Here is a 27,407-nt window from a genome sequence, read left to right on the forward strand (position 1 = left end):
ACAGAATGTTTTTTTGTCTTCAGAATCATATTCTAAGTGTCTGAATAACAAGAAGAATACAATTTTCTTTGTCTGTCGTAATACTCTGTATACACCAGAATTATTAAGTGTGTCTTTGTCGCAGCAGGCATTTTGAATTGTTACTCTGGGATAAACAAAAGGCTTAGTTGGTAAGGCAGTGGTCCACATACTAAAGGGTCAGTGGTTCAATCCCCGGTCCCGGCTATATGTCGCAGTGTCTCTGGCCAAGACACTAAAACCCCAACAGCCCTTTCCTATCCCCAGGAGCACAGTGCCAGTCCAAGCCTGGTAGAAATTGGGGAGGGTCGCATCAGGAAGGGCATCCGGAGTAAAAACTGTGCCAAATCAACATGTGGACAAAATGATCCGCTGTGGTGACCCTGGTCTCACGGGATAAGCCGAAAGGACAAAAATAAAACAAACGAACAAACAAAAAAACTCTATAAACAAAAAGTATTACAAATAACTGTAAGCCAACATGCAGAATACCAGGACCCTCAGTTAAATTATTTATTTATTTACACCTGTGACATATCAAAATATGTTGATTTTTAATTTGCAATCATACTTTAAATGTGAAATGGATGCTTTATTTGCTTTGATTTAAAAATGTTTAAAATTAGACCGCATTTGTAAATAATCATATTAAAATGGGAAGTGAGCAGAAAAAGCAGCACCCATTATTTCTAAACTATTTGAAGACACTTTGGTTGCTTTCTTAAACTTTCTCACGCAAACAGATTTTTACAGGGAAACTTGCAAAGGTTGAATGGTAGATGGCAACACAATGCAAACGGATCTTTAATCTTGTGTCATGGTGTTTGTAACCCCTAATATCAAGGATGACCAAAGTAGCCTTACCTTTACTGGGGGCTGTCTCCAGCCCACCACATGCTTCACAACACTAAAACTGCTGAGCTGCTGTTACAGCAAACAGCTTTCAGCTTTATGTCAACACCATAGATAACAAACAGTAATGGGGGTTTCCTGTTTCGTGTATTCTTTGAATTTTGATTTCACACCACTTTCATTTATTTTTACATCAATTGAAAATAGAGTAAATCCTTTTGCACAAGTTGTTCCAACTAATATTTTAGTAATAGGAAGTTTTAAGGAGCATTATTAGAACAAATCAGATATTGCTGTGGTGTTCAGACTAAATAGTTCAAAGTAATATTTGGTCATTGTTAATTACACAGATTTACACTTTCTTGAACTTTCTTGAGTGTCTCCGTGTGGCGCACGTCATCTCTCGCTCTTATTATAGTTTTACTGTTCTTGACTCCAGTGTAGTTAGTTTCGAGTGTTTCCAGCAGATCACGTGGTCAGGGTCCAACAACCAGAAATGTGACGGTAACTTTATTGGTAAAAAAAAAAAAAAACTAAACCAAAAAAAAAAAACACCTCCACGATGGAGCGCCAGATATCTGCGGGCTGACATACAGAGATAAGATGACTTTAGCGAGGCCTGTTTACTGGAAAAGGAAGTTGGGAGTGACGGAGCTTACCTGCTCGCAGGCTACTCGTCATCTGCTCGGGGGGTGGGCAGCTAGGGGGGGAGGGCTGTCGCCATCAGGCAGATCTTACATGTACGACCAGACATTGTCCCGGTTCTAACGAACGTCCTAAATCCTCTCCTCCCGGGACCAGAGAGATGCATCGTTAACGTTTCAGCGCGGCTCTCTTTCGGACTGTGAGATGAACTTAAAGTGCATAGTGAAACGATTTCTTCTGATGTCGTTATCAATCTCCCACTTGTTGTTATTTGAGGGTGAGTTTGACAGTTTTAGTGTTAACTATTAGAAGTCTTTTGGTTAAGTTTTCTACAAATGTATCAATAAACATGGGCAATAATCCTAACAGACGTAGTAAAACTTTTGGAATGTAAAGTCAACCCTTGGTTCTTTTGATTGCTGTGACCCATCTCTGTGTTTGTCAGTGTCTGTCAGGTAAAAATCGATTTTATCAACATAAAACCGTTACATAAACTGCTCATAATATATCTTAATCTCGTATGTTACTGCTAAATATTTCCATATGTCGAAGAGGGTATTTACTAAAATGATCCTCACTGCACACCCCTGGATTCACCTGTAGATGTAATGGTGATTTCATAATAGATAAATAACCTACTGACAGGTTAACAATTGAATACTGATGGTAGAACTTTGCATTTAGGAGCTCAGAGCCGACTTTCAGAAGCAGACGGAAGACTACAGAGGTAAGTTAAAGGAAGGAATTGAGTAAGTGATTGTGTCATTATCAATGGGGCCAAAATATATGGGATATCATGAAAGAAATCATAGCTGTGAAATTTGTTTTACAAGTTATTGTCACATGATTTTGTAGGTTGATGGTGATGAATGCGTTTGCACTTCATGTTGTGGCTCGAGTGCCTGACAGTAACAGCTTGAGTGTGTGTGTGTGTGTGTGTGTGTGTGTGTGAACTTCTGCTTGGGAGGGTTCAGTAAAGAGTAGTTTGGAGTCTAAATTTAAGTGGTGTAAAGTGCACTTAAGTCTCCCCTCTGACTGTTCCTTCCCACTAATGTGCATGTTTGTGTGTGTGCAGAAGGGCTAATGCACTTCGGAGGAAACGGGATCTCCTCGGGGAGGAGGTTGGTACATTACACCTAAGAGAACCAGAGGAGGTCAGGGCACCCACATGCGCACAACACCCCAAATGGCACAAAGATGTCTTTGTAAAGAATGAGACGCACTCACTAACACATACACTTTCTCCCACTCACCCTGACGCAACTTTTAACTTATGGCAACAGGTACACCAATGATACAGTACTGTGTCACTGACACTGTTAAAGCTTGAGAATATAGTTGAAGGCACATCTCATTTCAGGGTTTATTGTTTATTGTTTTAAAAGACATACAGACCACTTCTGTCGGAGGGTACTCTGTCACGCAGCATTGTACATAACTACACAGCCAGAGATTCCTCTTCAGGTGAGTATGAAGTGATCTCAAATGCATTAGCAGAACATTTAGACCTTATCATCCATATCATTACCCAGACAGACTGGGGCAAGTGAGTTTGTGTGTTTGTTTCCCAGAATATTGTGGCTGCCTCAATGGTGGCTGGTGTCAGGAGGATGGTGTGTGTGACTGTGCTCAGTTCCAGGCATTGGGAGACCGCTGCCAGATCAGTGAGTAATGTAATACACACACCTAACTTAATTTGCTGTCAGATTTTATCCTGTTCCACACAACAAGCATACTGTTGACCGATGAGCACCCTTCCTGGTATGCAGCAGACTAGCTGGTTATTATGCTTACAACTTTTTAATAACGGTGTGCAGTTACCCACTGAATTATATAACAATGAGAGTGTGTGTGCAGCAGATTGTCCAATCATTCAACAAACATTAATTTCTTGCTTACACTCCAGCATTAATTATTAGATTTCCCCAGATTTCATCTCTCTCTTTGTTGATATAAATCCATAGCCCTCTAGCTCAACACACACACACACACACACACACACACACACACACAGACACACACACACACACATACATACATTCATACATTATTAGATAAAAAAAATCACTTGAACTAAGGTAATAGAGTAAGAGCTGAGTGATGGAGTTTCTGGTTTCTGTATTCTCAAAAGACTATGTATATCAGAAGATCTGATCTGTAAACTAATTTAGCGTTGACATACATATTGTAAGCAATATAGTTTCTGAGGGACCTGCAACTGAACTGATGATTAAAATGACCTTTTATTATTATAATTATTATAACTGTTCTCAAGCTTTTCCGCTGTATTCCAAATTTTTAACATCAAGGTGGCACATATTCTACCAAACACATATTCTAAAAAAAAATACCAAACAAAATTGTTCATAAGCCACGGATCTTGTAATTAACATACACTGTCTACTATTTATTGTATATTATTTACAAAATGTACTATTCTGGATTCAGGTTAGATGATGTGACTCACTGTCAGAGCCCCCCACCCCCTCAGATTTTGGGAAGTGTTTTCGGCAGCATCTTGGCATAGGTAGCTAACGGTATTTCCTCTAAGAAAGCGGTTTTTAAAAGTATTAGCTACTCATTTTCCATTGATAATTTTAATTAAATACCAGATTGTGAAAGATATGAAGATAATATAAGAGATAGGTGTAGGGCTTGTCTTCTCAGCTTCATGAAGCATAAAGTTATGCCAAATTGTATTTGTATTAGCACATGAAACTGACCAACTTTGTGATTTACAAAAGCTTTGTCTTGTCTGAATAAATTTCTCTTTTTCTCTCAGTACCTAACCAGGGCCAGGATAGAGATGGGATTTGCAGGTCGTGGGGTCAACACCACTATGAAACATTTGATGGAATATACTTCTACTTCCCTGGAACCTGTTCTTACATTCTGGCCCAGGACTGCCACTCAGCTACACCACAGTACACAGTGTGGGTAAGAGAATGTAGATAGAAAATTACTTATCGAAATATTTGACCAGTACGTAATGCCTGTAATGTATTTAACAACCTAAACAAAAAATTTTAATATTTCATTATGAATTCATAACAGTGGGCTGCAAACCTTATTAAGGGGTTGCAGGGAGCTAGAGCCCATCCCAGCTGTCATTGTGCAAAGAGTGGAATACACCCTCGACAGGTTGTCAGTCTATCTCAGGACTGACACAGAGACACATACAGAGACAAACAACCATTCAAACTCATGGGAAATTTTAGAGTCACTAGTTAACCTAACATGCATGTCTTTGGACTGTGAAAGGAAACAATAGCACCCATGTAGCTGTAAGGCAGCAGCACTGATCCCACGGCCACTGTGCTTGTAGCAGATATTGTATTTTTAGAAGCGTACTACATTGGGTTGGTTTGACAGCACTTCTTATATTTAGCATCTCATTTTGCCAGGCTTTATTTGAAGGATACATCTGAGGAAATTGTATATTTTAATTTTCTACAAATCCTATGAAAAAAGTTGACAATTAACATGTCCTACTTACTATTCAGTTTACTCACTAGCACACATGCCATGGCTGTAAAAGGTCCCCAACAAATGCACTATTTATCCTTTTTGGTGTAATGTTTTCTAACAACTACAGTGTCTATTTGTATTCGGTTAACCCCTTTTTGAAATAGTATCTGTGACCGGTTTACAAGAGAGTAGCAAATAGTCTTGGGGCTGAGAGTCACTGACATGCTGGGGAGGTTAGGAAATTGTAAGAGACAGACCACAACATTATTTTTGGGACTTTTGTTCACAAAAACAGTCTTACTGTCTCAATTAATTTGCTATACCACAACACCCAGGTGGCAGCATCATTTCCAGACAGGAATTGCTTTTCTTTTTATTTCCAGGTTCACAACAGCAGAGCGTGTGACAGGAGTGTGTATTCATGCCCAAGAGCTCTTAGCCTGTTTTTCCCAAATGAGGAGGAGATCCACATCTCCGGATATCAGGTCCATCAGGGAGGACGGAGGTGAGTGCATTTGTTCTGCAAAGATATACAAAGAAAAACACACCTAGATTTTTAACTCTCTTCCAAAAAGAACCATCATGCTACAAAAACTGTAAGAATGGAAAAGGGGAAAAACGCAACTCACCATCCACATTCAGGGAGAAAGTAGCATGATTTTTAAAGAATTATCTTCTCTGTTGCTCTCTCAATGCGTCTCTCTTTCTGAAATGTTAGGCTTAGTCTGCCTCAAACTCTAGGCGGTGTGTTTATTGAGCGACTGGCTGATTACCTACTCGTGAAGAGTGTTTTTGGCTTCTCTTTGGCTTGGGATGGAGGCTCAGGAGTCTACCTGAAGATGAGTGATGAGCATCAGGGTGCCCCCTGTGGCCTTTGTGGGAATTTCAACCACCTTGCTGGAGATGATCTCACCAATGCTCGTGGTAAGACCGGCCAAACCGGCCCCTCATCCTCTTATCTGTTCTCTCAACACCCACTCACCTCAATTATTATTATTATACACTCAGCAATGATTCTGACCAATTATAGTAGCAGTGGGATCTAGAGAGATGAGAGTGGAAGGACGGGGGAGAACTGATAGTTTGATTTTGAATGGCTGGAAGGAGGAAGAATTCTCAGTCAGATGACCAGAAATATGAACTGCTGTCCCCTGCTTGTTTGAGTAGAGAGTTGTCCAATACAGTGAGGGGAGTTCAGAAAAAGACAGTAAACAAGTGGAGAAGCTCTGATTGTAAAGCTGATACAAACTAGTTGTCAGAGTGCATTTATCTGTAAGAAAACATGTTCATATCAGACTTCTAGTGTTTGATTTAAGTAAGTGTGTAATGGCCATGTAGAGGAACCGAAATGCATGTGTGCATGTCTGAATAGTGTACAGGAGCAGGTGTATGTGCTAAACCATACATTCTGTATGTTTCTTGTGTTCTGTGGGCATACATGCTGGCTGTACATACATACTCATATGTTAAATTTGTATTTTAGGCATTCGGACAGATGAACCTGCAGTGTTTGCCAACAGCTGGGCAGTGGACCTGCCCCATGAGAGAACGTGTCCCTCAGTAGATCTTGACTTTAGTGGGCCCTGCCAGTCTGAGTCAGACATGGATGTAAGAATCCCTCATTCAAATCTGTATTAATTTGTTATACACCCAGGTGGAACACTGGCACACATTGTAATGCAAACATTGTAAGCGATGGAATGTAATAAAGCAAACTAAGCCCACTACAGTACACTATACTTTACAGCTTGTTAGAAAATAAAAATGAATATGTCTTGAGGCTAAAAGATCTTTTTTAAAAATGCCTTTGTTTATGAAAAGCCTAACACATTCTTTGTTATGCGATACCTGTCTGTAATAAAATTATATGCATAATATTATCTATTCTATGTCCATATTAGTCTATATCTGTTGTAATATATTATAAATTATATGTATTCTTAATGTCTGCAGGATGCCATAGAGAAATGCAGTGCACTACTCTTTTTCCCATTTCTGTCATGTCATGAAAACATTGATCCAAATCCCTTTGTGGCCAGCTGTGTATCTGACCTATGTGTGTAAGTAAAAGCACTTACATTGACTATTGGATACATTTTGTGTCTCCTGTAATTTTTTCTATGTGTTGTTATTTTCTTTTCTTTTTTTTCAGATCTGATGATGAGGAGACATTTTGTCGAGCTTTGGTTGAGTACACTCGAGCTTGCTCACATGTAGGATATCCAGTGAGGGAGTGGAGGGACAGCTTTCCTTCTTGTAGTAAGTTACTACTGCAGCTACCAACATTTGACAAATTACAGATGAGTGCTATTAGAAATGTTGTGTCCTAAAAATGTTGTTCTCTAAATATTTGAGCTTTACTCTTATATAATAGTTTAACATATCTAAATTAGAAAGAATCTTATAATCTTATATAAAGAATTTTAGAAAGAATCTAGTTTAAAAGTGTCTCAGCTTTCTTGGTGAAACATAAGATTTCATACATACATACAGTATACTATATTTGAAAGAAAAATTCTTCCATTTTCTGTTCATTGACTATGGTTGAAATCTAAATGTTTGTATTTATGTGTTGTAGATGATGGCTGTGAGGAAAGTTTTGTTTACAGAGATTGTATCAGTTGCTGTCCACCAACCTGTACATTTGAGAAGGAATGTTTGGGGACCAACCTGCATTGTCTAGATGGCTGCTACTGTCCTGATGGTATTTAAACAAAAACTATAAGCTAAAACATTTTTTTGGTTACCTGTATTATATGAATTGATCTCTAAATGTGGTCATGTTTTTTAAATCACTTTGCCACAGGTCTTATACTACAAAATGGAACTTGTATTGCTGTTTCTCAGTGTCCGTGTGTTTACCATGGAACATCCTATGTACAAGGACATGTGCTTCAACAGGGCTGCAGTGTTTGGTGAGTGTGGACCTAGTGTTCACTAATAATGTGTAGCATGGCCAATGTGGTTCTAATCTCCTGTGCTGCTCTACTTTTAGTGTGTGCATGGGAGGAGTGTGGAATTGCACTGAAAACAACTGCACAGGTGGGGATACATTTTATGCTCTTGTAGAAATTAAAGATGAAAAAGTTCATTACTAATAATAACCCCAATTCCATTGTGTCTCTTCTTAGCGGAGTGTTCGGTGGTAGGCGATGTGTTTGTGACTACATTTGATGGTAGGATGTTTCTCCAGCCAGGGGCCTGTCAATATGTGCTTGCCAAGAGCCGCACCAGCAGCAGATTCACAGTCATACTGCGGTATACCACCTGTGACGAGGTATTGTGTTTGATGACTAACAAGTACACACAAACCCTGCAGGGTCCTCTAGATAAAGTAAATGTAACCAGCCCGTTCTGTATGGTATTTGTGTCTACAGCAGCAAGTGTGCATTCAATCAGTCACAGTGGTGCTGGATGAAGATGTGAGTCGTCAGATCACTTTGACCAGAGAGGGGGAGGTGATAATTGGTGTCAACCCAGCACCTGTCTTGCCCTATGCAGATGGTAGGAATTGAAAATTCTGATTGAAGTGATTTCCTTTTTGTAACCTTCTATATTCAATCTGTATTTGATCGTAGGTTTTGTTGTTGCTTTTCTGGGATATAGGTGCAGTGGAGGTGCGAAAACTGACTTCTGTGTTTACTCAACTGAAGGCAGCGATTGGTCTGTGGGTGCATTATGATGGTCAAGGGGGACGGGTCTATCTGCACCTAGACTCTCAGTGGCGTACACAGACACTTGGTCTTTGTGGAACCTTCAATGGAAATCTACGAGATGACTTCCTGTAAGCAAGATCTTCCCATTTATATGTTCAGAATTTCACTTTACCTGATTATGTGTGTGTGTGTGTGTGCCTCTGTACTGTTGTACTGTAGATCTCCAGCAGGTATGATAGAGGGAACACCACAGCTTCATGCCAATGCTTGGAAGGTGTCATCTGCTTGTGTAGCTCCAGTTAATCTTCCAATCATGGACCCTTGTGAGATGAACCAGCAAAATGGTAATAATGTCTTTATTTATTTATTTAAGTTTTAAATTATTATGTCTGTACCTGCAACTTTTATGTCAATTAAATACTGTGAATATAGACAATATGGTGGTCTAGCAAAAGCCATATTTTACGTAAGGTGGATGTGATTCTGCCAGCAGACCTAATGAATGCTCTGTACCTGGGGGGGACTACGAGTTGTAGAGTGTTGCTGCAGACCATGTAAGTTTGTTAAGACTATTGTTGCAAATATGTCAAAAAGTTGTATGATTATGTATCTTCTAGTATTCTACGCATCCCAGTGTGAGGTGCTTTCGGAGAGTGCGTTTGCCCCATGTCATGGCTACATCAGTCCAAACATCTACCAGCAGCAGTGCCGCTACCAAGCCTGTCGCTGTGGAAGCAGCTGTCTGTGCACAGCATTGGCTCACTATGCTTATCTCTGCTCCAAACATGGAGTCGAAATTGATTTCAGATCAAAAGTCTCTGAATGTGGTAAGTGTTTATGTTTGGTACGTTTTTCTGATTATGAACAAAGACAAAATCATAGAGAAATGCACAGATTTAAAGAATCATTTATTATTAGAATCATTAATTCTAATAATATCAAAAAACTATACAACGTGAAGCTTCCCTTCTTGGCATTTGACAAATCACAGAGCAGTGCTGTTAGAAATGTTGTGTCCTAAAAATGTAAGCTTATCTCTTATATAACCATTTAACATGAACAAAAGTTTAAACTACTTTTAGAAAGTATTTAGTTTAAGAGTGAAAATTTAGATTACATACGTAATCTTTGATGTGGTGCACATGGTACAGAGAGTAAAAACATGCACTGAGTTTGTGTATTTATGTGTATACAGGAGTGGTGTGTCTTGGTGGTATGCTGTACTACTCCTGTGTGTCATCCTGTGAACGGTCATGTCGAGCACTATCTAGCACAGTGACGTGTAACCCTGATGATTGTGCTGAGGGTTGTGGCTGTCCAGATAGCAGTTACTATGACGATGTGCGCCAGCGATGTGTGCAACTGTAAGACTTCACATTCACATTATACATCATCCTAACAATGGTCATCATTTGCAATTTTGGCAAAGACTATGCACACACTAAAAAACACACCACACAAAAGCTTCAGCATTTGTTAGTGTAATTAAAATAATTTCGCGAGTTTCTCCTCAGCTCTCAGTGTCACTGTTATTCAATGGGTGGCGTGTCACAGCCAGGAGAGGTGACTTTCAGCGCTTCTGGTCCCTGGTGAGTCACAACTGTCCTTGGTTTGCTCAGAAAAGTGAAAAATCACCTCGGCTACTCTCTCAGCTCTACAGCACACATTACAAAGGCTTCAGTGATTGTCAAATGAGACGTAGAGCTCCTAAGCTACCTTGTATTTGATAACATTACTTTCTTAAACACTTACTTCTTTTTTTCTCCCTTCGTCTGTCTTCCATCAGCCTATGCAGAAATGGGAAGATGGAGTGTGTGCCAGAGGAAAAAGGTAATTTCTCCACAGTCTCCCCTTGCTTTAGCTCCTGCCCTCATTTGTTCCAACCACACAGTGCTGTTTCAGGCTGTCTCCCTCTTGCTGAAATCAAGAGCCTTATGTGGGTAGTTGTAGACTGTTTCCCATGACTGGCTGTTGATGTTGATGTTTAAGGCAACCTGAACATTAATTTGTGTGTGTGTTTGCTAAAATACAGAGCCTGATAGTGTAGAGGTTGGGGAGTGTCCAGAAGGGAAGGTGTACCACAGCTGCACTGAACAGAGAGGAGGCGTAGCCTGTGCACCAACCTGCCGTAACCTGATGTTGAACCTTACCTGCCCACCTAACACCCCATGCATCCCTGGCTGTGTCTGCCCACCTGGGTAGATTAAGCATTTTCATGATAATTTGCTGATTGTGTGTCAAAACACACAAGAAAAACACTGTACTTTTATATCATAGTGAAATACCACATATATATCAAATGGAATGTTAAAACATCTGTAATAATTAGGAAAAAACACATCTGTAATGTTTTCAAGGACAGTTTAGTCAAGGAAGACAGAGCATATAAAGTGGCGTATGTCAGCTAGAAATTTAAAAACCTCATCTAGGGCACATTGAATAATATTATTTAGTTTTCACATCTGTAATAAAAATACATGCAGGATACATCTAGGCAGTGAAATGGCTTTAAGAATCGGGAATGTTACTCACTGTATTATGGCTGGTGAATATGTTCTGTGCCTCATACTTAAGCTGTGTTTTACCTATGAAGGTTGGTGCTACATCATGGAGAGTGTTACTATCCAGAGAACTGTCCTTGTGCCTGGCTGGGCCTTGAATACCTGCCTGGAGAAACTGTGGAGACACAGTGTTACAAATGGTATACACTTATACGCTCCCCCTTTGTTTTGTTTTATGTTCCGATCACCATTTTCAGCAGTAATAGAGTTATATATTTTTTTATTAATTTTCTGTAGTTAGTGTGGGCATTTTTATGAAATATTATATTATTACACCCATTAAAATGTGTGTAATCTTAAAACAAAAATCTGTATAATTCACATTATGGCAGGTAATGACATCTTTGTTCATCCTCTTGTTGTCTTCTTACTCTTCTCATGTACATGCACCTGTCTATCTCCTCAGTGTGTGTCACCGTGGCTTTTTTAACTGCAGCTACTCACCATGTCCAGCTGTCTGTACTGTCTATAGTGATAGACACTACTATACATTTGATGGCCTTGAGTATGATTACCACTCTGACTGTCAGGTCTACCTGCTTAAAGTGAGTAGTTTCTTATGGGCTGATTTTAAAGTGTATTTTCAGGTGTACATGGTTCAGGATTGTATGTGAATATCAAGGTGTAGAATTTGTAAATCATATTCCATTGACATATTTATGGATTTGGTTTGGGTATAGAGGTGCTAATTAGGTTGTATCAGAGTGCTTGTGCTACACTGTGTACGAGTGAAAGATGTTATTTGGATCTAAAAATCAAGATACAGGCGTCTTTCTCTGTTTCTAATCTTGGTAGAGAAAGTGGTTTTTAATTAAAGCAGATAAAGTTGTGTGTGTGTGTGTGCGTGTGTGTGTGTGTGTGTGTGTGTGTGTGTGTGTGTGTGTGTGTGTGTGTGTGTGTGGTAATGCTAGCAGACATGCAAAGCACTAGTGATACAAAGGGGCTAGTGTTCAGTTCAAACCCCAGGGCTCCTGCGCTCCCAGGGATATAGAATTAGAATTAGCAGAACAGAAATCCTAATTTAGACCCAACACACTGCCAGTCGCCGTGCAGAATTGAAAAGAGCCGGGAAGCAGATCAGAGCTGTGTCTTAATAGCCTAGAGCTGCTTCCTCTTCTTATCACCTCTGGTGTATCTAGAATGACTGAATACTGCATGATCAGGTAGAATTAAATTACAAGTTGAATATGTCACGTGGCATTTATATATTGCATTTCTGGTTGTTGTGGCTATAGTAGAGGCTATTGTAAATGAAATAAACTTTGAACAGAGGTAAATTTTGTTGTAACAGTATAGGACAGACATGAGAGGAGAAACTTCCTGTCCTTGTGAAAGTAATATTATGTTTTTCCTTCTGAACAGAGTGCAGGAGAACCAGAGGTGTCCATTGTTGCACAAAACAAGGACTGCTATGAGAGTGGCATTGTGTGCATGAAAATACTGGTCATTCATGTGGGACTTACCAAAATCTACTTCACCGACAACTCTGGCAACCCTGTACACACACGGTTACACTATTCTATTAACAATCAAATCATGTGTTAGGGTCTCCGTTCTTCTGAAAAAGAATCCCTTTAAAAATCCAATGATTCTGCTTTGTGTGTCCTATCCTTAGAGCCCGTCCACTGTTGTGGGACGAGGATCAGAGTTTGAGCTGTGGAAAGCGGGATACTATACTGTGGTACACTTTTCCAATCAGCACCTGACCATCCTCTGGGACCGCAAGACAACTGTCCACATCAGAGCTGGACCTCAGTGGAAGGTCTGGTCTAGTAGTAGGAGATTACGGTTATGATCATTTAAAAATAAACTTATAATAAAAAGGAATCTAAAAATATCACCCAGACTTGCCTTTTTTTCCTGCAGGGCCTTCTCAGTGGGCTGTGTGGAAACTTTGACAGTGTGACAGTCAATGATATGACCACTTCCAGCCACATGGAAGTTAATAATGCACAGACTTTTGGAGATAGTTGGGCCCTTGGACAGGTATGAGTCAGTTCAGCTACTTTCCTCCCCCTTCACCCGCTTAATCTTTCTGTTTTTGTCTGTCTCCCACTAACTCTTTCTCTCCTCTCTAGATCTCTATTGCTCCTGTAATTTATGTGTGCGTGTCTCCCTTGAGTCTGCTGTGATATTTAAGAGTAATCAGACACTTGATCACCTGCTGTGTGTGTGTGTGTGTGTTTCAGTGTCAAAGTGACTATGTGGTTGAGCGACCGTGTGAAGGGGACTTAGGAAGACAGCCATATGCCAAGAGGGAGTGTGCTCTTCTCTACAGTGATGTCTTTGCGCCCTGTCACAATGTGGTAAGTGCAATTAAACTGATGCAGGCACATGCACGCACACACACACAAATGTCTGTACAGAGTAAATGTAGCTGTAGAAATGTTATCTTACTTGCGACAGGGGTGTAGAGGTTATGGGAACAACCTTTAACTGATCCCAGCACGCTGTTCCTCAGATATATACCAAATACTTCACCAGATGCAGGGCTACAAAACATACAGACGCATAGCTGAATGTTTTATTGAAGTATAGTATTTTCTGATGTGACCAGCAGATGGAGCTATATGTGTACGTACAGAAACTGTTTAGCCTAAAACCAACATAAAAACAGAAGCCCAAAATACATGGAACACCTATTTCATTTGCTTGACATTATTAATAATGTGCAAATAACACCTTCAAAAGAGATGAACATAATTATCATGCAGAACTAGTCCTTGGAGTTTCCTTTTGATACACTTAATGTGTTTTTAATAAAGTGCTGTCACTGTGCTGGTTTAATTGTTAAATCTCTCTTAATGAGAAACACGCAAACATGGTTGTAATAATCTTTCGTATGAGGGAGCAAACGGAGAAAGTCCTGCCCTCTGAGGGGGAGGCACTCTTGGTAGACATGTCCATTCACTGGACTGGAGGGTGGGCTCCAGCTTTTGGTGTATGACACTGCTAATCCTCCCTGGCAAAGCTTATATCGTGCTACTGGACTGGACACTTAGAACAACTGTTGAACCTCAGACTCAAGAGGAGCACTTTACACTTGTATATCCGGAGTAAGAGCTGTGTCTTTTATCTCAGTGACAAGTCAAAACTTTTCAGTTCCTGCTGAAATCTCCCAAAGTTGTCTTTTATCACCAATCCTGTTTAAGATGCATCACAGACAGGATCTCAAAGTGCAACTAGAAAGAAGGAAAGTGTCCAGTTTGGGGACCTCAGAATCATTTCTGAGGTAATGTTGTTTTTTTGGTTCCAACATAACAATGGCCTTGGGCTTGCAGTATTGTTTGCAGCTGAGTGTAAAGATTGGGAAGGGGTTGTTGCCTTAATTGAAGAAGCTCAAGCATCTCAGGGTATCTCATGGGTGACAGTACTATGAAGTGTGAAATGAACGGGTAGATTTGTGCTGTTTCAGCAGTAATGCAGTAATGTGGATCTTTGGTCATAAGCTTTGCGAAGCAACAGAAAGAAAGAAAAATACAAGTAGGAATAAAAGTGGCCAAAATAAGTTTTCTTCATAATGTGGCCAAGCTCAGCGTTAGAGATGGGGTAAGGAGTTGGGAGGGAGCTTGGAGTAGAGCCACTGCTCTTCCATGTTAAAGTGATTCAGACATTTTATTAGGATGCCTCAGGGGCAGTGTACATTGGGTGTCTTCCATGCTGTGGCTGTAGCTCAGGTGATTCCCTGTTTCCCTGTGATTATGTATAACTCTCTTTGGGCAAGACACTGAACACCAAGCTGCCCCCGGTGTATTCTATCTACTTGTTAGCAGCGTTGGGCTTATTATTAAGTTATGTAATATTTTATTCACTACCATTATTTTTTGTTCCAAATAAATATTATTACTTTACTTAACCCATGAAAGGTTACTCATTATAATACTTTTACGAAGAGCTTGATTCTGAAGGATAGAGAGTCAATAGTGGAAATTGTCAACAGGCCGCAGAGAGCTTATAAGGGTGCATCTCCACAAGCTTTACAATTTTGTGCCGCCTTAATAAGTGCTTGAAGAGGTTTAAGAGCTAGTTTTTTGCTGGGGAAAGAATCTTACCACTAGCTACTTTTTGATGTGCTTATCATCTTTTGTCCCAACAATCTTAAAGTAATGGTAATGTTTCTAGCTTCTAAATCTAGGCACTTCCATCTTCCATGCCGCCTTACTGCTTCTAGCGCTGGCAATTAAAAAAACAAATAAAAATAACTGTAATTTTACTACTGAAATATAAATACTTCCACTAAGAAACTAACTGTAATTGTAAAAAGGTCCCAGGGTTGACCTAAATGTTTGTAGGGGAGCGGTTATAATTCTCATCTGGTCTGAGAACACCTTGAGATCCAGAATAAATGCAAGATAATGGATTCATGCATATGTGTATGTGTGTTATATGCTCTAACCGTAACATTGGTAAAGTGCTTTTTATCTTTAGTGTTGAGCCAAAAAACATTCCCTGCACAAGAGGAAAAAAGCACTTTTCCCACTGAGTTTGTTTCTTTGCTTGGATTAATGTAGTAAAAAATGTTTCACACAAAGAATGTCGTTTATGTACAATATAGTGGCCAGTGTCAAAATCCCAGCTAACCTTACCTTTATACTGACTAAAATAATTGCTGCATTTTGTCTTGTATGTCATCGAGGTCATTTGATCCCCACAGCACCAGAGGTTGACCCACAGCCCTTTGTCTTTATATCTCATCCTTCCCTCTCTGAATTATTGAAAACTCCTCACCCACTAAACAAGACCTCCCCAGATTCCCCCAGTGAGATTTGTCCTGGTTCCATTTTTTTTTTGACTGTGTTTTTGTGTGTGTATGCATGTGTGCATTTGTGTGACCAAGTAAACATGCTGTGCATACCCTCCAGGTGGATGTGGCTTGGTTCTATAGGAATTGCCTGACAGACACTTGCAATTGTAACCGTGGGGGAGACTGTGAGTGTCTTTGTACATCCATTGCTGCATATGCACACAAATGCTGTCAGCAAGGGGTCACAATACATTGGAGATCCCCCTCTGTCTGTCGTGAGTATATACACACATACTGTACATGCTGTATTGGTCAGGAATATGACCTGCTGTCTTCAAGGACCCACTTTCACCAGTCTCTCTTTAAATCAGTTACTTTTCAGTTATTTATCTCTACATGTTACATCTGTTCTTTTAAATCTTTTCGTGGTGTCACCTTTGTACTAATGAAATGATTTATAACTTCTTGCTCCATTTCAGCTTATGATTGCGAATACTATAATCAAGGTATGTATGAGTAAGGGTTCGTCATTTTCAAAGAGCTATTCTGTTGATTGTCATTTCCAAATTTTAGATACTCTGATTCCCTACAGCTTGTTACCACACTCATTTCCCCTCTCACTCTCTCACTACCCTTAAGAGCTAGGTGATGGCCCATTTACTGTGGTGAGTGCTGTCTATAATGACACCATGTTTGGAGTGAATCGCACCAGCAGTGCACTGTTTCCTCTGATGAAAGAGAGACCAGGACAGTTGCCCGCCCCAGGCCTACTGTTCAATTTTATGGTCACAGCGGGCCTGCAAAAGGATAGATCATCTCGTGAGCATCAACATTCACACAGCTCTCTTATTTTCGTTGTTTTTGCATAAATTAATCCTCATTTACTTATTTCCGTAGGTGTTCCTGTGGTGTCACTAGAGTCTGCAGAGAGACCAAACTATTTTCTTGTTGTGTCCGGGCACAACCGCCTTCAGTTGGAGCGGTGGAGTCGATGGGCGGAGTTTAGTCGCAGGGCAACCTTTATCCAGCACCAGGGTCTGTTTCTGCCAGGTCACACCTCATTTGAGCTTGTTAGCCAACCTGGAATCTTTCTGACACTGACACGCACTGCTGCCCGAGCCCAGAGATATGACACCTCAGAAGGCTTCAAAGCCAGCAGCAGCTTCATACTGGAGGGTCAGAAACCAATTAGTGTAATCTACACGCATTTACAGGACATGCACACACACACACATGCACATGCTAAGCAGTCAAGTGCTTTTCATCTTCTCTTGCAGACAGCAGTTTTGTGATACCTTACCGAATGATGTGTGAGTGGCGCTACAAGGCCTGTGCAAGCCCCTGTGTGAACACATGCAGTGACCCAGATGCCACACGCTGCCAGTTCCTGCCTCCGTAGGAAGCTTGACTTATTAAAAGCGCTCATTACACAACAATCATAATATATGCAAAGCATGATTACCAAAATGTTTTCTGTATGTTGTAGTGTGGAGGGCTGCTTCCCACGTTGTCCCAAGAACATGGTGCTTGATGAAGTCACCAGAAGATGTGTTTACACAGAAGACTGTGAGTACAACAGATGATTGTTTTGCCTTAGAAATACTGTAAAATGGTCAGACTTTTATCATACAACTTAAACCTTAGTGCTGGATGTCTTCCTATTCTTTAATGAATTGTATTAAGTAAGTCTGTTCTGCTCAATGGCCATAAAAGTTGTTGTTCTTAATACTAATCGTTTTCCCTAGGTGTGTCCCTTCCTCCAACTCCAACGCCCTTTGCATATGTGACTCGGTCCAACAGGACTACTACTGCATCGCCTATGACTCCAACCACAACCACAACCACGACAAGGCCAACAACTACAACTACAACTACAACTACTACAACAACTACAACTACGTCTACCATAAGGCCAACAACTACCAGTACCACCACCACCAGAGCCACAACTACCTCCTCCACTACTACCACAACCTCAACCACCACTGCTACTACTACTCCCAGGACAACATCAACCACTGAACATATCACCACTCTGCTCACCTCGTCTCCAACCACATCTCCTCCTGCTCCTCCCACTACTACTGTTTCCACCACTCTTAAACCCTCAACTATGCCAGAGATAACAACCCTCCGGATGACTGAAATTACACCAACTATAGGGGTCACCACAACGGTCACCACAACAGCACCCTCCACTTTATATGTTGAGACCACTACAGTCCCTGCCACTTCTTCTACTCCATCTTCCACCACTCTTGCTACCACCACCTTGCCCACCATTCCCACCTCCACTACTGTTACTACACCATCAACGCCCACACTAACAACTCCAATAACCACCACTACACGGCCTTTAACCTTCCCAACCACACAGCCACCACCCACAACAGCTGTAACAACTTCCTCCACCTCCACCACTTCTGTTCCATTAACAACTACCAAAACCATTACCACTCCTCAGCCTGCACCAGCGGAGACAACCACCCCAACAGACACCTCAACAGTGGCTCTAACAACTATTGAGCCAACTACTGAGCCTGTAACCACAGAAATAGTCACAAGCCCTGAAACCTCTCCTATAACTGAAGAAACATCAACCACACCCCCTTTCATCTTCCCCACTACTCCTTGCACAGTAAGTATTGCTGTTGGCTGAGCAGAAAATGTAGTTCATTTACAGGAATGCAAATGTTTTTTTTTACTGAGGGAAAAAAACTGCTGTGTATTTGTGTCCACAGCCCCCTTATTCATACCGTATTGATGAGTGTGCAGAACTCATCTGTTTCAATGGAGAGCTGCTGCTTCATAACTCTTCTCTCCATTGTCGCTACAATACCACACAACCCCAGTGCAGTCTGCTAGGCCTGCCAATCCTCATCAGCACAGACCCCTGCTGTCCACTGTGGCAGTGCCCCTGTAGGTTTGGTTTATTGCATGTTAAAAATGTAATAGGCAGGCATACTATTTTAATTCCATAGTTTGCTCCAGTGGGCTGTGTTTCATTTGATTGGTACGATTGACTTTTGTCAGGTCGCTGCACTGTGATGTCCGACCTACGTGTGATCACATTTGATGGCAACAATGTAGCCTTGTATGATAATGGCTCTTATATTCTGGTTAACCTGCCTAGAGAGACAATTATTGGGACTGTGGAGAAATGTCCAACGAGTCAGGTAACACAAAAAGAATAAAATATTAACTGTGACATAAGACATTTGAAATGTTTATTGATTTTATCGTTAACTTTTTAATTGATTATTATATTAATCATGATGGTGAAATGTTTTATGTTTTGTTTTGTTCAGAGTGTGAACTCCATTAGAAGAACCGTGAGTACAGTGTCTCCTTTTCCATTTCTTTTCCATGCATTTGTATCAGAAGCAAAGTTTGAATGCATTATCTTTGAATAGCTATTATCATATATCTAATTAAATGATTTAATTTCACTTCCCTACAGAGTCCGACAGGTGGAACATCTGGTCTGTGTTTTAAGAAGCTAAACATTACTACCTCCTCCTACAGAATCATTATCAACCGACTAGATCGTAAGGTGGGCGCTTTTGCCTAATTTACTGCAAAAAAATCAACTTCTCTGTAAATAATTGGATTCTTGCATGTTTTCAGGTGACTGTAAACTACCGACCTGTCAAACTGCCATTCTCTCGTCACTCTCTTTATGTGGAAGACACAGGTAGCATGTATCTGATCCATACACCCGGTGGAATGAGCATTCAATGGTATCATAGCACTGGAATCATGGTGCTGCAGTACATTTCTGCTTATAACACGTCTGTGCCCACTCACGGCCTGTGTGGTAAGTCCAGACATACACACCAGCTTTGACTACATTAGCAAAGGGCTCATTTATCTAAGTGGCAGCTTTCAGCACCTAAAGGCTTAATGTGTAAACATCAGCATCACTTTTGGTAGTCATTATGAGACATGACAATTTGAGATGTTGAGAGCCATTTGGTTTAATTAGGCAGCTTTACACACATACAGTTTTATTTCACCAACATTGCAGCAATTTAAACTCACATACACAAAACATCTGTTTGCCACTATGCCAGGGTGTTGTGATGGGAACCCAGAGGATGACCTGAAGCTGCCCAATGGCACAGTGGTCAGAGAGGTGGGAGACATGATGCTGTTTTTGCAGGCGTGGAGAGTACACACTACAGATGAAACTGAACACACACGGAGGGTCGGAGACAACTGCACCACTGGAGATTGCTCCATCTGTCTCTTCATGCTCCGCCAGAGAGCCTTTACACCATGCCACAGCATGGTAGCTACAACTTTCATACAGCCTTTTACAATATTTATTAGTAAGCTTGTGCTTCTCGTTAGTAAGTTAACTGATGACAAGACAAAAATAAGTATTATACTTTTTATTATTTAAGTCATTAACAAAAAATACTAATATTCTCAGTTTTCAGTGTCTCAAATTTGAGGATTAGGGGTTTGTTCCTGTTTTTTTGTTGATATGTTCTGTTGTTAAATGTTTGAATGTGGGTTTTAAACTGGTTGGATAAAGCAAAATATTTGCCAGTGTCCCAACGAACTTTGGGAAATTATGACTGGCATAAACTTTTTTATTCTGACATTGTAAAGACTAAGCCATTGTTTGATCCCAACAGATAGAATTAATAATAAAACAATAATAATCAGTAACTAAAGCCTCTACTGGTTGTCTGTTTGGAGGTGCCCCCAGAGCAGTTCTGTGATATCATGTGGGCAGGGGACCTACACTACAAAGATCACCAGTGTGACTTTCTGGCAGCATACGTGGCAGTCTGCTACACGCATCAAGTCTGCATCAGCTGGAGACGGCACAACTTCTGCCGTAAGGGACCACATGGAAAGAAATAATACGCAGATGTAGTCATTTGTGTTTCTCATTTGCTCATGCATTGCTAAGTGCCTGTCATTCTGTAGCACTGCGGTGTCCCCCTGGTAAGGAGTACAAGCCATGTGTGAGCACCTGCACCAGCCGCACCTGTTTGAACAAAGACTACTATGAGGAGACCACCTGCTCCTTCATCAGAGAGGAGTGTGTGTGCCGCAGTGGTACCATCCTGCACCGTGCTGACTCGCCTTACTGTGTAACTGAGGATCGCTGTGGTGAGTGGAAGAGTAATCACATCCCTACACTGTCAGACAGTCTAAATACATTTTAGTCTATTACACCTACGCTCACATATACAGTACATTGGTGTTTCAAAGTTTGTGAACCATTTCTTTATAGCGTCATGCAGTAAATATGGGCTAAGTTGTGATCTGGTTTTCACGGAAGTCCTAAAACGGTTAAAAAAGATAAAGCAACACCTGTTAAACAAAATTAAACACACATATTAATTTATTTATTGTGGAAAAATATCCAATCTTAAATATTTGTGTGCGTTAAAAGTGTGTGCATCCGTGGCTTGGGTAACTGGTGTATGTAATGGAAATGTTTCCATTAACCGTTTACCATCGCTGCATCTGAGCTTAAAAATATTTCAATGCATTACTTATAGAACAGCTCCAGCTCAGAGATATTGGTTGCATATTAGTATGTTTCCTTGCATGAACTTCCCGTATTTGGACATGTCCAGCATTTCTATAGGATTAAATTAAAAAAAAAATGTTCAGGTCAAATTTATACAAAAATAGTAAAAAGTTTAAAAGATTCTCAAACCTTCAAGTGCAGCTGTACAGCATAAAGTATGTGAGTGTGGGTGTAATATAGTGCCACTGTAGCTGTATTATCAGTGTATTTATATGGTGTGTCCATCAAGTTTGTACAGATAATGAGGGTAACCCCCGGGCCCCAGGCGAAGTGTGGAATGGCTCTTCTCGCAGCTGCTGTCTCTATAAATGTATGGAGAACGGCTCAGTGGTGGCTGTTGAACCAGACTGTAGCTCTGTCCCTACACCGCTGTGTGAGAGGGAGGGAGAGTATGTACTTGATGTGCTGGAAGAAGGAGCCTGCTGCCCTAAAAAGATATGTGGTGAGTGTAAATGTTAACAACTTCGGCAAGCAAATGATTTGGATCCATTCACCTATTCTTTTAGTTTTATCACAGTACTTAAGCAATGATGGTTTAACAGTTTTGTAGCTAATCAAAATTCCTTGTATTTTATTACTTAAAGATCATATTTAATTGAAAATATGATCCATTCAATCATTACATGACCTGCTCCCTGTCCTTTTTGCTCCTTCACTGTTTGACAGAGTGCAACATGACCATCTGCGACAGTGAAGCTCCTCCTTGTGATAATGGGAATAGGCTAGTAATTGGTTACAGCGCTCTGTCTTGCTGTCCAGAGTATCGATGTGGTAAGAACTAACTTCTATTTTTTAGATCTTTGCTGCAGTCTTTTTAGAAGTTTTGTAAAAATTCTGACAAATGTGATACTCGGGATGAACTTTGACTAAACACTTTGCTGTTCATGGCCTTCCTCAGAGTGTGACCCCATGGCATGTCCTCCTGTCTCTGCCCCTAACTGTAGGGAAGATCAATTCCTAGTGGAAGTCAGGGGACAAAGGTCCTGCTGCTACTCCTACCTGTGCGGTACGCTCTAATATGTTTCATACATCACTGGCAATCTGGTTATATACTTGGCTATATACTAGTCATACAAAAGTTAAAACCCCCATTTTCTGAAATGGCAAAAACTGTAAAAAAGATTGTTTGTTTTGCATTAGGTTTATTCATCCAGCTGGTAAAATAATAAGTAAAATAAAATTTTCAAGGAGTGTACATTTAAGAAGTTATAGTAAAATAATATAGTGAAGGTGCAAAAGTTTTGACAAATTAATTACAATTTTAATTTCATGAATTTCTGATGAAGACAAGTAAAAGATAATTGTGCTTTAAATAAAAGGATGAAAAAAACAACAACTTTATTTTACTCTTCCTGCCTTTTCAAAATACTAACCTTTGCACATGACTGTACTGTATAATTCCTTCTTTAACACTTTTATCAATTAGAGCAATGAAACTGATTTTTTGTTTTCTGTTGGAGCAGTGTGTGAGTCATGTATTGAGCCCATTCCAACCTGCACACATGGCGAAATTTTGGCTGTGGATTTAAACACCACCAACAGCTGCTGTCCACAGTACCACTGTGGTAAGTACATGAAGTATTTGTGTGTGTGTGTGTGTTTCTGGCTGAGCCTTCAAAGTCCTTTTTAAACTTGCTCCCTTTTCCCATGTGTTGTAGTGTGTGATGTCAACCTGTGCCCTGACTCATCTGTGAGCTGTGCACCTGGTCTCTCTTTGGTTCAAACTACTGTCCCTGGGCAATGTTGCCCACAACACCACTGCGGTACACATACATATAATCCAATTGTTACTAGAACAACCTCAGTAGTTGTTATTGTTGTCACGTACATGCACAACTTCATGCTAACTCTTGTCTTAACTTTCCATCCCTCCTTCCCTCCCAGAATGCCAGTGTGAGGGCAGCTCTCTCCCCATCTGCCAGGTTGTAAGTCAGCAAAAATCTGCATCACAGTGCACCGTCTAATCAGCTCTTTGCTTAAAAAAGCAAGTAAATTCAGTTAAATCAGCACTCCGTTTTCTCTCAGGGGGAGATGCTAGTCGAAGTTCCAGCCAGCAGCAGCCACTGTGGCTGTCCTCAGCATGCATGCCGTATGTATAATCCATGCATGAAAGCACACAGACACATTTTCTATAAAAAGCCTTTGTCACTCAAGATTTTGTTATATGCTACGTGTGTGTGTGTGTCTGTGTCTGTGTGTAGAGAAGGCAGAGGTGTGTCTTTTTCAAGGGGTGACAGTGCTGGGCCCAGGTCAGTCTCTGGTTCAATATTTTGAGGGAGAAATGTGTTACACTGTCCACTGCCTACAGCACAGGGATCCAGACTCTGGCTTCTATGCCATGGAAATCAACTCTGTCAACTGCTCGCAAAAATGTGGACCAGTATGCATCCAGATATTTAAAATATTTTGAAAGATTACATTGCAGCATGTCTCATTCTTTGTAGCTCTTATATACCACCTTAGCCACCTATATTCCCTTCTGCATATTCCACTCTTTCCTCACTTTTGTGTTAACTTCATCTCTTTAGCACCAGGTGTATGTGCCATCGTCAGACCCTCAGGTCTGCTGCGGTTCCTGTAAAAATGTGTCCTGCACTTTCACCAATGAAAATGGGACAACAGAGCTTTTCACTGTAGGAACAAACACATCCAGTGACATGAGTGAAATGCTTTATTTTCCTTTTTTTTTTTCTTTACGAAGTAATAATTGTAATGTTGTGTTTAGGCAGGGAGTTCCTGGGTGGAGAACTGTACACGTTATGACTGTATGGAAACATCAGTTGGAGCAGTGATACTCGCGTCTGGAGTGATTTGCCCACCATTTAATGACACAGAGTGTATTCAGGTCAGGAGCTCTAAATGCAGTATGTATTTGTGTTTTAGGGTAAACTCTTAGGTAAATACAGTGACGTTTTTATAGTGTTGAATGTATGCATAGATCTGTTTTTTCAGACGTTTTGACCCCTAACAAGGTAAATACACAAATGTTTGTAATGTAATGAAAATACAATGTCATTTACTATGTACAGCATTAATAAGGACTCTTTTTGTCTTTTGAATTGAGCTCCCCATGTGCTTTTTTTCCTGTTCTCTTCCAGAATGGCGGTGTTGTTCAGAGCTATGTGGACGGTTGCTGCAGGACGTGTGAGTCTCCCAATTTTGTTCTGTGCTTGGGGTAATGCTTTGAGCTGTAAATCAGCTGGGTGAGCGCCTTGTTGCCTGGCAGTGGGTGGGCTTATTGGCTGATTGGTTGGGGGTGTGGCCTGTTGTAGACGGTGGAGATTGGCTTATCACTACATTTTCCATAATGCCTGGCTTTCCAGTTTGTCCCACGTCCTCTGTTTACATATTCAGAAACCAGACGAAAATAAATTATAGTAATTTCAAAAATTCAATATGTAACTGCATTGCAACGCTCCATGTCTGCAATAAATGTTGTACAGTAATATAGGTGATGTGTGAACTGCTTTTTATATTTATTTTACAAAATGATATGAAGTAATGCGATTTGTCCAAGTTGTGTGGCTTAAACAGTAAAGAAACATGCAATGGTGATATTTTCTCTCTCTGTGGTTTGGCATTGCAGCCTCACCCGCTTGCCTGCTTTAGCAGTGACTTTGGATTTTGGCCAGCTGGGGTGCTCCACGGTGAGCATTTTACCAATGAGAATGCGAAATGGTTCCCGGGTTAGAGATTGCCCTCCTGAGCTGCTCTTTGTAGTACATGAAATGACCAAGAAACAGTAAAATTCATGTGCATGCCACCTGCACTGATTTCGTCTTTTGTTTGTGTGTGACGTTTAACTGTGTTTTCTGAATCAAACGTAACCATGTGTGTGTTCTCCTGACATTTGAACCGGACGGCTGTGGTCACATCGATGCTTCCAGGTTCTGGAGTGGGTGTTTTACCGTTTACCATTAATCCTGTAACACCCACTGGTAGTACTAACTGTGACACAGGTACCGCCATCTTGTTCTCATTTCTCTGGCACCTGATACTCAGTGACTCAATTACTTGCACATTCAAATTTGGTGTGAATGTGTGTCTGTCTAATTTTGTGTTTTTGTCTGTCCTTTCCTTTTCTTACTTACTGTGAGAGTATAAAAATAACAGTAACCTCAATTAAAACTCTATGAAACCATTCACAAAAAAAGTAAAATATAAAATTCAAATGAAGAACAAAATGTCAACACCAGAAACAAAATAAGCCTAACGTAAGTTTACCACTTTAAAAATTAAGATGCATATATGCATTTAAACATTTAGCCTATACAGTACTCGTTCGACCAGTTTTCATTGGCCTGACAATGAGGTTAAGTTAAGGTGAGTAGCCAATAGGAGATTCTCTGCTGTGAGAACTATGTTCCCCACCACCATAACCCAAGTGTCAATCAAAGCAAGATACTGCTGCTGGGCAACAAAGTGCCCTTTGGGCTGTATGAGTGACAGGACTCTGTGGTGAAGAGATCAGAGATTGTTTTGTGTGGGTGCATGATAACCAGTGTGTTTCTTTGTGTATGTCAGAATTTGCGTCTTTGTGTATTCTGTTGTTAAAAGCTACACTATGTTAGTAATGTGTTATTGCTGTGGTTTCTTGCTTTGGGTTTTTATTTTTATTTTTTCCACTGTGTGTTAATCTTACTTCTCTGTGTGCAGGTAAAGAGGACGGTAAGACATGCAAACGTGTGGCCATCCGGACTACGATTAGAAAAGACGACTGCAGGAGCAATGCACCGGTGAGAAAGAAGGATAAAATGCAAACATAAAATGAGGGATCTGAATTGGCAGAAACTACAGTATATTTTAAATACATTTCAACCACAAAAATATACTTAGTCTTATAGTGTATTTCTTCTTCCTATCATCCTCTCCCTCCTTTCACAGGTAACAGTGTATTCTTGTGATGGGAAATGTCCATCTGCCACCATATTCAACTTCAACATCAACAGTCACGCCAGGTTCTGCAAATGCTGTCGTGAGAGTGGACTACAAACGCGCTCTGTCACATTGTACTGCTCCCGCAATGCCACAGTCGTGGAGTACAACTTCCAAGAGCCTCTGGACTGTTCCTGCCAGTGGAACTAAATTTAATGAGAGCATAAGAATTAAAGAGCAAATCTGAATAAGGATGTCACATATTTGCTACTGAACAAGTATAAAACCAGCCATGTTTCGTTTTGCCACAAGTTTAGTTGTAAGCAAAAGATATTGAAAGTGACCATTGGGAGATTGTTTTTCAAGTAGTTCTGCACTTTAGATTATTTACTTAAAGACCTGCTGTGCCAACCCTGGCAGCTTTTAGTGCTTTCAAGTAATGGTACAATGGCATTAGCCTCTTATTCTACTGTATAATAACAACTGACATGTTGACCCAGGGGGTATGGCTTTTTTTTTTTTATTATTTACATTGGGTTGCCTTCCTTACATGCATTTGTTTTGTTTTGATGATCATTTTAGCCTTTGAACAAATGAAAGTGTTACAGGGGGCGGTTTCTTTAGTGAAGTTTAATGGGTTTCTTAAATGTGATCTTTGCCCTGTTTGTAGTTTTATTTTTCTTTTGAAGTAAAGAAAGTGAATAAAAAGTTTAAGTGTGTTTGAATTATTGCATGCCTGCGTGTGCCCCCGTGACCTGCAGTTTGTGTCCTTTTAGCACAACCCTTAACTTTATCTTTCTCAAACACTTATTACAGACACATAGGCGTCCTGATTCAGCATCTGTAGTGCTGACACGTGTTTGTGTTTTTACCTCTGAGAGGTTATTGCTGTGTGGGAGACACCTCTTCATAACAGAACTCCTCAGTGTACTCAGCTCTTTGTCAATCATTTCTTCCTTTCACATTCTTGTCATTCCACATGGGCCACTGCGTCTACCACACCCCACTTCTGAGCCAAACCATTCTCACCACTG

General features: G+C 40.5%; 1 protein-coding gene across 4 annotated transcripts; it reads left to right on the top strand.

Moving 5' to 3' along the window:
• The first annotated feature begins 1,462 nt into the window (after positions 1-1,462).
• otogl (otogelin-like) lies at positions 1,463-27,028 on the top strand. 4 transcript variants are annotated; one of them, XR_010914293.1, is made up of 58 exons: positions 1,463-1,792; positions 2,200-2,242; positions 2,591-2,636; positions 2,901-2,979; positions 3,087-3,179; positions 4,298-4,452; positions 5,367-5,488; positions 5,702-5,907; positions 6,467-6,591; positions 6,937-7,043; positions 7,136-7,242; positions 7,562-7,687; positions 7,790-7,898; positions 7,979-8,025; positions 8,115-8,260; positions 8,361-8,487; positions 8,590-8,767; positions 8,859-8,983; positions 9,257-9,466; positions 9,835-10,003; positions 10,154-10,228; positions 10,426-10,469; positions 10,672-10,837; positions 11,233-11,340; positions 11,607-11,745; positions 12,563-12,697; positions 12,816-12,962; positions 13,067-13,186; positions 13,390-13,506; positions 16,063-16,219; positions 16,424-16,450; positions 16,584-16,763; positions 16,842-17,120; positions 17,222-17,339; positions 17,431-17,510; positions 17,690-18,582; positions 18,686-18,863; positions 18,978-19,120; positions 19,253-19,276; positions 19,405-19,497; positions 19,572-19,761; positions 20,018-20,235; positions 20,652-20,793; positions 20,886-21,071; positions 21,728-21,940; positions 22,165-22,269; positions 22,397-22,504; positions 22,962-23,063; positions 23,157-23,261; positions 23,383-23,423; positions 23,524-23,587; positions 23,700-23,878; positions 24,027-24,131; positions 24,224-24,343; positions 24,597-24,642; positions 25,085-25,145; positions 26,155-26,234; positions 26,383-26,439. XR_010914293.1 is itself a non-coding variant. In XM_067502725.1 (58 exons), exons 1-58 carry the CDS (start codon positions 1,720-1,722, stop codon positions 26,581-26,583), a joined length of 7,893 nt encoding a protein of 2,630 aa, XP_067358826.1. In that variant the 5' UTR covers positions 1,464-1,719; the 3' UTR covers positions 26,584-27,028. The 4 variants fall into 4 exon arrangements, 3 of the variants coding, with proteins under 3 accessions (XP_067358828.1, XP_067358826.1, XP_067358827.1); XM_067502725.1 differs by lacking the exon at positions 25,085-25,145 and adding an exon at positions 25,386-25,457 and having other exon boundaries at positions 1,464-1,792; positions 26,383-27,028; XM_067502727.1 differs by lacking the exons at positions 26,155-26,234; positions 26,383-26,439 and adding an exon at positions 25,386-25,457.
• Positions 27,029-27,407: the final 379 nt, after the last annotated feature.

Source organism: Channa argus, chromosome 4, assembly GCF_033026475.1.
Source record: "Channa argus isolate prfri chromosome 4, Channa argus male v1.0, whole genome shotgun sequence".
Taxonomy (NCBI): Eukaryota; Metazoa; Chordata; class Actinopteri; order Anabantiformes; family Channidae; genus Channa; species Channa argus.